The 12,464-nt window shown below is 41.6% G+C and overlaps 1 protein-coding gene across 1 annotated transcript in view; it reads right to left on the reverse strand.

The window, feature by feature from the left end:
* The window catches only part of LOXHD1 (lipoxygenase homology PLAT domains 1), a 155,874-nt gene that overhangs the window by 40,094 nt on the left and 103,316 nt on the right, over window positions 1-12,464 (reverse strand). The window contains exons 28-32 of the mRNA XM_083816422.1: window positions 11,293-11,455; window positions 8,625-8,779; window positions 7,564-7,773; window positions 6,031-6,154; window positions 1,265-1,470 (exon numbers count right to left, since the gene is read on the reverse strand). Of these exons, the coding sequence (XP_083672548.1) occupies window positions 1,265-1,470; window positions 6,031-6,154; window positions 7,564-7,773; window positions 8,625-8,779; window positions 11,293-11,455 (858 nt within the window). The remainder of the gene's footprint in view (window positions 1-1,264; window positions 1,471-6,030; window positions 6,155-7,563; window positions 7,774-8,624; window positions 8,780-11,292; window positions 11,456-12,464) is intronic.

The raw sequence follows: 12,464 nt of genomic DNA on the forward strand, positions 1-12,464 counted from the left end.
CCTACTCTCTGTCCTTTCCTCACCCTACTCGCTGTCCCTTTTGCAGCATCCCTGCGTATTTCCTTCCCCAGCCACCTCTCCCTCCCTCTCTGACACTGAGGAGTTATATAGGCTTTTTTCTCCTGCTCTGTGCCAGGCTAACCAGGCTGGAAGAGATGCACATGCACACAGTCTGGAAGAGAAGGATTTATGCACTGGCTGCACTTTCAAGTTTGACCTAGAGACAGCTAGATAGAAAGTGCCTCTAATACCCATAATAACCATGCACTTGGAGTGCATTAAGGAAATATCAATGGCTTGATAATAAACTCAGATCTAGTATGGAGATTTCTCAAGTGTCAGAATCCATTGCATGAACGAAAATGAATGGGAGTGCTTCAGTCTATCAGCTGTTACAGCTGCAAAGATTTTTTAATTAGTTAGGATTTCTCTATATATTTCTTTCACTTGTCACTGTCTGAATACACAAGTATGCACACCAATATATAGGTTTGCTGCAACCCAGGGAGTGGTGTAAAAATAAAATAAAATAAAAAATAAAAATAAAACATGCTCACGAAGTCTTCAGATGCTCTTGTTTTCAGCACTTGGGGGCTGAAGCAGGCGTTCAGGAGATGGAACTGCTATATGAAACAAGAATGATGTACACAAACTGTCTGGAAGATTCATGTGAAGTTTAGGCTCAGTGATGGAGAGTCTATGCAAATTCTGTCTCCCTAAGCCATAGCAGAAAAAATGGCTCCTGTTCTGAAATCCATTTGTGCACGTTACTTATGAACGATGATTAATTTTCTTCTCTAAGCCTGGATCCTCCAAGCTGTGAAAACAATTTTCATGTTTAGCTAGAAAATTATACAAGATGTGTTCTTCACTGCAGGCAATTTATGAAACCCAACTGGAAGTACTATAAGAATCAACTAGGAAAAAGACTGACAGAAGACTGCATCCTAGGAACCTTCGCTGCATCTGTCAATAACAGGGCTTGGCTAAGAAAAAACAGTGCCAGAGATGGGACAGAACAGCAATGTGTTACAACTTCCTTATATTTCAGGATGATCTTCTGCCTCCCAAGGATTTCAGTTTTGCCAGACATAAAAAGTACTTCTTTCAGGTTTGGGTGCATGTGAAATCTCATTAGCACATCCCCATTTACATTCACTTCAGACCCAAGTGCCTTTCTGTCACCAAGTATAACAGGAACATGTAGTTTCCTTGGCCAAGTGTTTCATGTGCCCCCCATGCTCACACTGCATTCACAAAGTACCTCCACTTTTTTGATCTCCCCAACGTCCAGGCCCCAAACAGAGAATTTCTCTACGGAGCCGTCTGCAAACTCGTCTTTTCCTTCTGGGAGATCCAGCCACAGCCTCTCCGTTTGCACTTTCTGGCCCATGATGATGATGTACACTCGGCTGTCGGTGCTGGAGTCATACTCTGTGCCTGTCGTGACGGTGATGTGATATGGGATCACTGCAACAGACAGGTTTAGTCGTCAAAAAAGCACCACATATACACATGTACGCAAGACTTCAGAAAACCAGGGACTAATCCTATCAGAGAAAGCAGTTTTGCATGCTAAATAGCTTCACATCCCATTGAATTCATTAGGAGAAGGGATAACACCATGCTGCACTGAGCTACAAATGAGTGTGGAAAACCACTTTCAGATACACATTTCAGACTGAGTTCTGCAGGGGTTAAATTCCCCTGACAGCCCTGCTGGCTGCAAGGAGTTTATACAGGTATAATGCTGTCCAATTTCCTCCCTAATAGGCGACAGAACAGCAGAGGGCTTGAATCTTTATTTACACGGTGAGACCCTCCTGAAGATAAGAGGCTGAGGACATAAATCTTAAGTAGGCTGTTAGACGAAAACGATCTCACACTCACCATTCAATAAAGGCAACTAAGTCTAGGCTGACTTCAAGGTAAACCATCACTGCCTGAATGTCCCAGCACAGCTGCAACTGTTCTCTTGTGTGCTTTGCTCAAGGATTGCTGTGATCTATGGGGCAGTTCAGAGTTTCAACCTCCCTTTGCAAATCCAGACACACTGTATTAAAGGCAGGCCAGTCAATAATTTTATACAGTACATAATAATATTGATTAGAGGAAAAACCTTCAGGCCAAGGTTTAGGACTTCACATACTTTTTTTTTTTTTTTCTGTGTGTGTGTGTGTGTGTGTGTGTGTGGTTTCCAGAAATTTCAGTTCAGCTGTTAAAAGGGAGGAAGTGCCAGACTGCTTTTCAAGTGCTTTCCAAAAGCTCATTTGGGTAGGCCGAGCGGGTGGTGCAGAATTAGATGCTGAATACTCGTCTGATTTCTCAGAACATTTCTGCAAGGCTGTCCAAGCTATTCTGAAAAGACTCTGAGCTCTGAAACTTGCATTGCCTCAGACTCGAAACTCAGCCTGGCTTCATCATCACTTTTTCATTTTTCATGAGGGTTCATAAACCTTGACTAAAGTTTGGTTGGCTTTCAAATTATGCATGATTTACATCTAATTTTGCTTTATGATAACTAACAATATTTTGGAGTGGAGATTAGAAATTTACTGCAAGCTCAGAATATTTGAACAATGTCAGGGAAGTCCTGAACTCATGCACACCAAATCTGCCCTTACTTCTGGACTGAGCAGAACCCAAAAAGGTTCATTCAGCCCCAGCTTGAGGCATCTGTGTACCAGCACAAAATGAACTGATGATTAGGCAAGACTTATTCTCTTCTTTATGGTATCATTTACATTTCACTGTGCACATCAGCATAATAATATGTGATGTCTTCTTCACAAAGTAACCATTGGAGCATCTGGTGTTAACAAGAGGAAAGGTTTAGCTGTAGGCAAGGGATTTTATAAGAATATTAAGGGTCCTGTTTAGAACAGCTCTAAAATGATATTTCTTTTATATAGTTTTTATCCTATTCTGTGACATACAAAGTTCACAGAACTATCCACTTTTCCAGCTGATACTGAATCCTTGAACCAAAGTACCAGAAACACCTATGTTGAAAACATGAACTCCATAAGAAATTATCATGTCCCACTTTAAATAATGAACACAAATACATAGAACAATCAGTCAGCAGGGAACACCTTTTGCCGTTTTTTCCTCTAAAGCAATGAAAGTGGTCCTTTAATGTGTTTATGTCCCTTCTCCATTGTCTCCTTCTTTTTCTGGGACTCCACAGACCTACTTCTTCAAACACTGGGAAAATGCAAAACCTGGGGTACATACCCACACCCGAAGACAAGCCTGGGGCCCACCACAGGTTCTCCAGCCCTTTTCCCTTTGATTCCTCTATCCTTAAGTCCCTACACAGAGTTTAGGTTGTTCAAGGGCACACATCCTCCTTGCAGGGCACTGAATTTCATGAGGGGTGTGGACCACACCACCCCGGCACTGCTTTCCAGCATGGAGCAGGGTTCTTAGTCCAGATCCAAGAAGATTACTAGTCAACAGGGCTTTTCTCTATACTGCATCCTCACATCACCCCCTACCCTCAGAGGTATTCACTCATCTCGAGCATGGGAGAGTCAGAACCAGGCTGCTCAAACCATCACTCCTTTTCCCAGGCAACTCCCAATACCACTTCCCTAATCAACTAATTAACAGCTGGCTCTTTATCCTGCTCAGGAGGTGCCTGTCTGGCTCACAAAGCCCATCTTATCTGACATTCCTTCAGAATGCATTTCCTTAATGAGGCCACGTCACTGTGACAGGGATAGAGGTGGTGACAAGCTCCAGGACTCAGGGAAGAAGGACCACCCTGGCACAATGGGGAGGATGGGAACTATCTCAGCGCTGCTGGAGACAGGTTCTCATGGGAGTAATGCTGAAGCTTTACCCATTATTTGAGAAATTACAAGGAATGCCAACATGGCAGATGTTACCCATTGTCTCACCAGAGAAGTAATATCAGAAAGAACATGGGAATCACTTATTTTTCGTTTGAGCACAATATGGGATTACAAAAGAAGAGTTGCCCCAAGACACAGTTACAGCCTGCATTAAACAATGCACAACAGTATGTCTGCTTCACAGCTTAAAGCCTGGAGACATGCAACTCAGATAGCGCATCACAGCAGCAGCGACTGGGCATCAGCTGAGCTGCAGTAATCAGTTCCCTTGGTCCATGTCAGTGAAGCCTACCTTAAACTCCTAAGTTAAATTACATCATTTCCTACTCGGCTCACCACAGAAGTTTAAGGCAAGACTAATTATTTTCTACTTACTGTGGACTAATAGAACATATACAGACAGTAACAGCAACTCAGCTGATACTCAGTTACTCGTTAAAACGCATCTGAAATCTTGATGTAAAGCTAAAAGACCTGTTGGAGGATAATAACAAACTGTAAGTATAATTTAGATGGTAAGTCAATGTACAGGAACCTAGAAGTAGTTATACAAAAGGTATATAAATATGGAGAAATAGGCAAGGTAGTGTGATTATAAAGGAAAATCAATGGACTGGGAAGTTTTCCACAAAGGCCAACTTCAGCTGACCAACACTGGTCTTCTGGTTTTCCTTCAGAGCCAGGGCAGAAGCAAAACCTGTGCAATTTTTGTAAATTGCAATTGTGGGAGTGTGGCCATGGGGGTCGACAAGCCCCATGGTTGGTGATAGCATCAGATGGACTCTTATCGATGAGACCATCAGGAATGTAAAGAGTTTAGAGGGAACAAAGAAGGGTGATTCAGGAGACGCCTTGCTGTCTCGGGTTGCCTGTTCTCTGGCCGTTAAGGCATGGAAGTTGCTGGGGGTTTGCTGGATGCCGGGCAAAGTTGCTTGACCAATGAATAGTTAGTGGAAAAGTACTGCTGCGGGGTGAAGGGTATAAGGAGGGAGCCTGTCCTCAGTATGGGAGGCAGCACGATATAATGAAGTTGTCATCAGTAAAGTAGTAGCAGTTACTGATCCTAAAAGAACCCTGGCGTCTGTGTTGTCATTACGCCACAGCAATCAAGAAACAGAATTTTATATTCAGCTTTATTTGTGTTAAGAACCAGAGCCTAACAATGCAACTTTACACCAGGTCCATCAACTGTTTCCATCAGCTATTTCAGCAGAAACCTCAGCCCAGATTTCCTGGACTTCTTGGAGCAACAACATTTGCAGACCCTCCTCCGCCACAGTTATAAGACAACCCTCATTATAAAAACAACAAGGTCCCCTGTGCACTCCCAGACAAAGCTGGTTTTCTGAGAGCAGAGAGACTTTTCTGTGCTCTTGCTGAGCTCTCTGTATCCCGCTCTCATCCCTGCCTGACAACAGCTGTGATGCAGCTACGTGTTGCAAGAAGAAAAACTGCAGAGATGCAAAGCAAATCACACTCAAATACTAAACAAACACCTTGGTGATGAGGCACTACCAGTCTGATCCTGAAATGGGAAGGTGGCTGAAGCATGGCGAAGAAGGTCTCAAGATATTTAAAGCCTTCTGTGTTAATTCACGTCTAATATGCTTCATGTAACAACATCTTGAGTGGGTCAAAGACGAGATAAAGGAGGAGAAAACAGCTGAGAGAAAACAGCAACGAGAGCTATATTAAGGAATCACAAGGAAAAGTGCCTCTTATAGTCCAAGAGAGGATCTTTTGTTGATAATGGCTGACTTTTCTACGGTGCCTCTCTTTAGATACTTTAAAGGATACTTCAAACAAAATTATACAACACTTGCATAAACTGTTCCCTTCACTGTATCAGTCCCCTTTATTCAGAGGGCACCATCACCATCTCTTCCCCCCAGCTTTGAAGTGCTGTATGCTGTGAAGTCATTGGTGGAAGAGGAGGGAGTGTGAGTCTTCAGGTCTGCGGGTTTTTATCTTTATTATTTATTTATTTATTTTTATTTCTGAAGAGTCCTTGTGCCGCTCCAGCCATTCCCAAAGTGGCCACACCACAAGGTGAAGGGAAGCAATTTGCTGTTCTGCCTCTCCTTGCTCTTCGCCAGGACAAACGCATCTTCTCGGGGAGTGAAAGCCAAGAGCACACGCGTGCATGCAACCAGACACGCTGCTCACTTACATAATCCTTCTTCTGCTGCCTTGACCAAACGGGATTTTCTCTTTTCCTTCAAGTCTGCGTTGCTATCCTGACTCGACAGGCTGAGAGATGAACCACTCAGGCTGTTCCGTTCACCATCATAGGTCTAATTAGAAAGGCATGTAAGGCAGGGTAATGAGGTTCAGCGCTCACCATATTGTCAGCTGTTCCTATATACCTCAGAGAACAACCTGACGAGAAATCCCTCTAGTTCCCCAGGTAGCTTTTGGCTCAGTGTTGCTTAAATAAATGTGACTTGTAATTTACTGCAGGTTATTTGTTTGCCTCATTGTAGTAACTTTGACAGGCTGTTTTGGATATGTGTTATAATAAAATAAAATATAATGGACCTAATAGACTTTAATAGTACGTTGTGACTTTTCTTCTACCTGCGTGAGCAATAACCACAGAAAATTCAAGCAGATGGAACAGTGCCAGATTTGCTTTTCAGGTGTCAGACTAAATTTCCTAGTGCAGGTTAAAGAGAGTAAGAGGGAGACTACTACAAAACTGAATGATGCAAAACATCTATTGTATTAGAAAGTTATTGCAGATGTGTTTAATGTCACTGTACAATAAACATGGTGATCTTACCACACAGTCACATAACTAAAAAAAAAGTGATTAATTTTTCCTCGTTATGAATTAATATCAGCAACGGGGTAAGCCTGACCACAAAAATTCACAGCATTGTCTGCTAAAGTTTTATGAGAGGGCATATGGCAATACTTGTCCATGGTGTAACTCTTCTTACATCCATTCTGGATGAGTCTGGCCCAATTTCATTGATGATAATTTTAGTGGTAACTTTCAATTAAAATGTCACTGTGTTTTGCAAAGTGGACTCCTTAAATACAATGCACTTATAATCAGCTGCTTTATTATGCCTCACTGTATAGAAGGAAGAGAGGTCTATTAATCTTGTTTGCTAATTTTAATTAGTGCATGTACCTTGAATTTCAATTAGCTATATTAGCCTGATAAAACAATATAGAATGTGCAAATAGAAAGGGCATTTCACTAAAAAGCATTTGGTGCTCTGAAAGGTAGCAGCAGAACTAGACTTTTGATATTTAGCGTTGATGGAAAAAGGAGACAAATAGTTCAAGTCCATACAGTCCAGTAAGGGCGAAGCTGAAGGACCCAGTATTTGGCTTGAGCACTTAGAATGGTCCTTAGAATGGTACCTGTAACTAACCTACTTTGTGGGCAGAGCAAGGAGAGCAGCAGGGAAATATACTCTGCTGTGCACTAGCAAGGCATTTGGACTCTCAGCTGAAGAGTTTCATTTACAGTCCTTATTTTTCTATTCATATTACAAACCACAGTACTAGCAATACTGAGCTGAGAGTGGCCACACTTTCAGTTCTTGTCTGAAAGTCACAAATTCAATTTGGATAAGTTAAAAGCCGTAAGTCCCTAACAAGCCATCATGGACTTTAAGCAAATATTCAACCATTTTATTTTTATTAGTAGCAATTAGGCTGGGATCACAGCTTTGAGCTGTAACTGTACCTGTTCATAAAGCGTACGCTCTATCTTTTTGTCCTCTTTCTTTTTGGAGAGCCAGCGTTCGCACAGGAACACAAACGATTCCTCTGTGGTCTCGTCCAGGATCTCTACTTTTTCCAGGAACCAGTCAGGACTGAACATGCTATTGTCATGACGAATCTTGATCTTGTACAAAATGCCGAGGTCCACAGCCTGTATTGTAAATGTGTCCTCCTATAGGGTGTTCAACAGCAGTTGCTTCTGTTAATGAGCTCTGAACAGATCATCTACTGGGCAAAAGCAAATGGAGTCTATGCTGCACAACATGTGTTTAAATTGTGTCACCTGATGGCATTTGATTAAAAGCTTTACAATGATCTGTAGAGGCATCTCTGTGCATTAAAACCGTTCTGCAGGGGAGCATTTTGAAGCACTCGTCTGCTATGAGGGCAACTGCACAAAATGTTACTTTTACAATGAATTAAAATATCAAATTCCTGGAATTTTACCGCTTGATTTTTAAGTCCAAGTAAGATTTCCCTTTCTAATGCAGTTTGATTTATGTAGACTGTCCAGATAAGACAATCTTTGCCATCATTTTATCTGAGTATCATCATATGAGACTGTGAATATGATTCATGGACTGACTGCAGAAAACCACTTTTGGAATTATTTTGTCAAGGACAGGCACAGTTTAGGATCCATTAATTTATCATGCTCTAAGGTAAATTGTAATATACAGTATGTATGTACAAACCAGTTGCACAGAGGCTAGAGGAATGAGAGACCTCAGGTTTTGTGTGCTCTCAAACCTGCAACTAAAAATTCAAGACAGTTTGCGTGGACCAAGCTCAAAATTGGTCTTTATCAGCGACTTCACAGAAACACCTACCCATCCGCTGCAGTGCCTGTCAGTTGTAATACATAGCTGACAATCCACATAAAGCATTTTAAGAGGTAATGAAGACTATAAATAGAATCAATCAATTCATCCCTCATAGGAAAACTCAGCCTATAGACAGTCATGCAGTTGGTAGGTTAAAGACTGCAAAACATCAAATGTTATTAACCCGTTGCAATCGTACCTGTCCTCTTTCAAACTTGTTGAAGTTTGTTTCAGATTTGCTGAGTTTCCTCTCTCCGGTGTCCCCCAGATCTCCATAGATATTTAGGAAAACATTAGCATCTGTCCCAGCACCGTAGATATCTCCAGTGAACACGCTGATTTTGTATGTGTGAACTGCAGAAGGAAGCGGAGATGTGGTTTCTGGCCAGGTGAATTCTCAAGGTCTATCTGAGATACTGAATTTACCTAAGAAGGTGGTCCCCAGACTTTCTGCTCATTACTCAGTTCCTGGGTAGTTAAAATCCCATATGCTTTATCCTTCCAGGTTTCTGATAATGATCCCAAGGTTGGGGAAGCACTTGACTGAAATTTGCTGACTTTCCTTTTCTCCATCTAATCAATGCCTGCATATTGCTTTGATCACACAGTACATAGTTAAAAATGCAAAGAATCATTATGGTTATTACTGGATGCGAAGTCAATAAGAGGTGAGGGAACTCAGCACCTTTTCGTACTGAGGACAAATGGACCTACATCGGAGAAGAAGTGGTTCAGTGTTGTGCATTCTTAATACTCCATCTTCCATAAACAAACTTCAGGGATTCAGATGTGCAATTATTACTAGAGTTAACGGCATGTATCTCTATAAATTCCCCAAACAGAAAGAGAACATGTTTCTGAGTACTTTTTTTTTTCAGACAGTATTTAATTAAGGAGGTGTTGAGATGTATTGTTTGGGTATCCTTTCTCTTTTGCTTGCTCAATGATGATCCAATAAAGCCCCATCAAATCTTTAATAATGTGCTTTAATAAACCTGTTAAATACTCCTTTTTCTATTTTGCTACTCTTTTCCTAATTACACAGGGAAAACAAATCAAGAACATCTTCTCCAGGAAAACAATTAGGAACTGTGCAAGTCTCTGATTAGCCTGGTGACAAGCAAGTCCTAGAGAATGCCTCCTTGCAAATCCCAGGGCAATACAGATGAGGAAGAGGGACAAAGTCTTAGTCATGGAGATTTGCTACGTGTGTTGCTAATATTCTTCTTTGTACCTTAACAGAATCAAAGAAAATATAAATAATGTTTTTTCCTTCTTTCCCAATAAAAGAGAGACTATTCTTATTTTTAGTACAAGAAATATTTCCATCTAGTTCTCTACGAAAAGTATCAAAATCATCACCTGAGACCATTTATCAGGTTAGATACAATGCTAGGTTTTCTGGTTTGCCTCTTCATATTATGTGTATACACAGCTGCAGCTTTGTGTTTGAATGACAACTGCCACATTAATAATGAAGGAAGGGATGCATACAGTCTAATTAGCCACTTCATCTCTCTTTGATTTTTGCTTCCCAGTTCTAGACACCTTCAGGACCGAAATGCAGACTTAGCACTAAATCTCAGTGAAAAGAAATCTTAGTTATTCAACTACCTATTCCATAGCTTGTAGAACTTGTTGTAAGGCTTTGGGTTTAGGAGTAAAAAATGGACCACCCAGATTAGTTAACACATGGTAGTGACCACAAGGCAAAACGACATGAGTTGGTAGGTTAAAGTATGTCATGAAAGTATCTAGCAGTCGTGGTGCTTACTAGCTGATAATACAACTGTCTTCTCCTCCATCAGAATAAATGAATAAATAAATAAATAAAATCTCCCATAAGCTACCACGTAGTTGCTAACGGGAGGAAAGAGCACACCCTTCTCTTCTAAAGGAACAGCGCAAAGGCTGTATTCCATACAAAGTGCCTCTACAGACACCACACAAAGCACCTCTTCACTTCCCTGACAGTAGAAAACACTTCACATTCATATATATTCCACCCTGACAATGGTGTACTGTAAATGCAAATCAGACTGAGAGAAAAGAAACAGAGAGAGGAGTGATTTCCTCCGTTGAATCATCTTGTTACCAGCTGCAAGAACCAGGAATGAAGATGGCAGCTGTACTCAATTTGTTCCGCTCAGGATATAGGAAGGTTCACAACTTCTCTCAAGGCCAGAGGAGCTCAGTGAGGAAAAGGAGGTCCTAGAGTAAGAAAGAGTTAGGTACAGCCAGGCATACAGGGAAGCAAAGAGTTGAGGCTAAAACGTCAGTTGTTTCAGTTGCTTGATGTACCATGAGGGTCAAACAGAATCTGAACACTTTATAAGATTGAAAAATAGATAGCTGTATAATAACTTATTCTGCTCCCCAGGAGCATTTGAATGAGGTGAGGGTGGCTGCCTAGAGCCAAATTTTTAGAAGGTGTCCATATGTACCTGGAGAGCATTGTAAAAATAGCTTTGGGAGGAAAGAGGAGAATGAATCAGGCTGATGGGGTAGGATAAGAAGGGGTGGAGTGTACAGGTCAGGTGAATTTGGGCAAACGTAAAGACATTTGCAGAGCCTAGAAGACAAGGTCAAGATGTTGGGAATTTGCTGTGCATCAAAAGAGATGTGCAAACTATGCCTGTGCGGAAGGGTGGCTGCAATGGGTTTGTAAATACCCTACAGGAAAACAGTAGTGTTATTGCACGGAAGTGCTTCAGGTGTAAAGTGCTTCAGGCCACAGGATGGGAAGAGAAAGAAATGTGAACAGATAGTAGCAGTAGTACATTTGCTTGAACTATACATCCAAACACCTTGCCCCCCCCCAAAAAATCAGAAAAATAGGCCCCTTTCTACTCCTACCATAAGATTACCTTCTAATGGGTCTTCAACCTCTTCTTCTATCTGTTTGAGGGTCCCGTCCTTCATGAGCTTTTCAGTAAAAATATCAGATGGTACCAGTTCTCTGACAATCTCGCCATCATCTTCAGACTTTGCAAGCCATCTTTCGCATGGAAATGTGACAGTTTCCGAGCCCTGAATTAAACAGGACAGAGAAGCTTTTCAAAACAACGCGAACGCGAGTTAGCATTCCTCCTTTGAAAACACTACTCTGACGTGCAAGCAAGGATTTTCAATTCATGTATGCATGCCTGTGTAAGTATACACAGACCTGAAAGAGTAGGCACAGCAGCAACCAACCCACACGGGTATGGTTGTTGAGACAAAGCAGAACAGAGTGCATCTTTACATGACAAAATATTTCAGTCGTTCAGACTCCAGGAAGAAGATATCTGAGGACGCTGAGAAGAAGCTCTGAACATGTAGCAGACGGCAGTATTCCCAATGGCTGTGTGAGACTGGCTACACGACCCAGTAGATCTTTGTCCTCTACAATACCTGTGAGTTCCAGTTTTTGATCTTGCAAACTGCTAACCAGGACTGCACCATTTCCACTGCAGCTATGTTTTATTGAGACTCCGCAGTCCCTCTTCAATCCTTGCTCAGGCAGCATTCTCTTTGAAGTCAGTAGGGTTTTTTTTTTTCTGAGTCAATACTTCAAGATTTTGCCATGTAATTCTCTGACTCAAGCTGGTTTCCAGGCAATTCCCATACGTGCATTAAGAGGACAAAAATACTGAATTTTTGATCCTTTGTTTTGACTCACTTTGGTGGAAACAAATATGATTTCTATCATCAAAGAAACAAAAACAATAGAACATGTGTTTTCCACTTAGTAAACAAAATCAGTCCCAGGCTACTCATTAAGAGCAGACTCCTGTAAGGCCTCCAAGATGGTTGGTAAGAGGCAGGAGACGTTCTGTGTGCTGGGCACCCCAGGCTATGTCTCCATAAAGAAACAGGCATGAGCCATCACGCAACTTGCAGAGCCCACAAGTCTGAACAGAAAAAAGTGTTCAGCTCACAGTAACAAAAAGAAGGAAGAAAAAATGGCCCATTCCTTACTGACAACTTCAGCATTTCTATCCTACAGTAGCACAGGGGCTTTCTGCTGTTTCCAGTAGTCCATGTGTCACCGAGCTTT

Source organism: Anser anser, assembly GCF_964211835.1.
Source record: "Anser anser genome assembly, chromosome: Z".
Lineage (NCBI taxonomy): Eukaryota > Metazoa > Chordata > Aves > Anseriformes > Anatidae > Anser > Anser anser.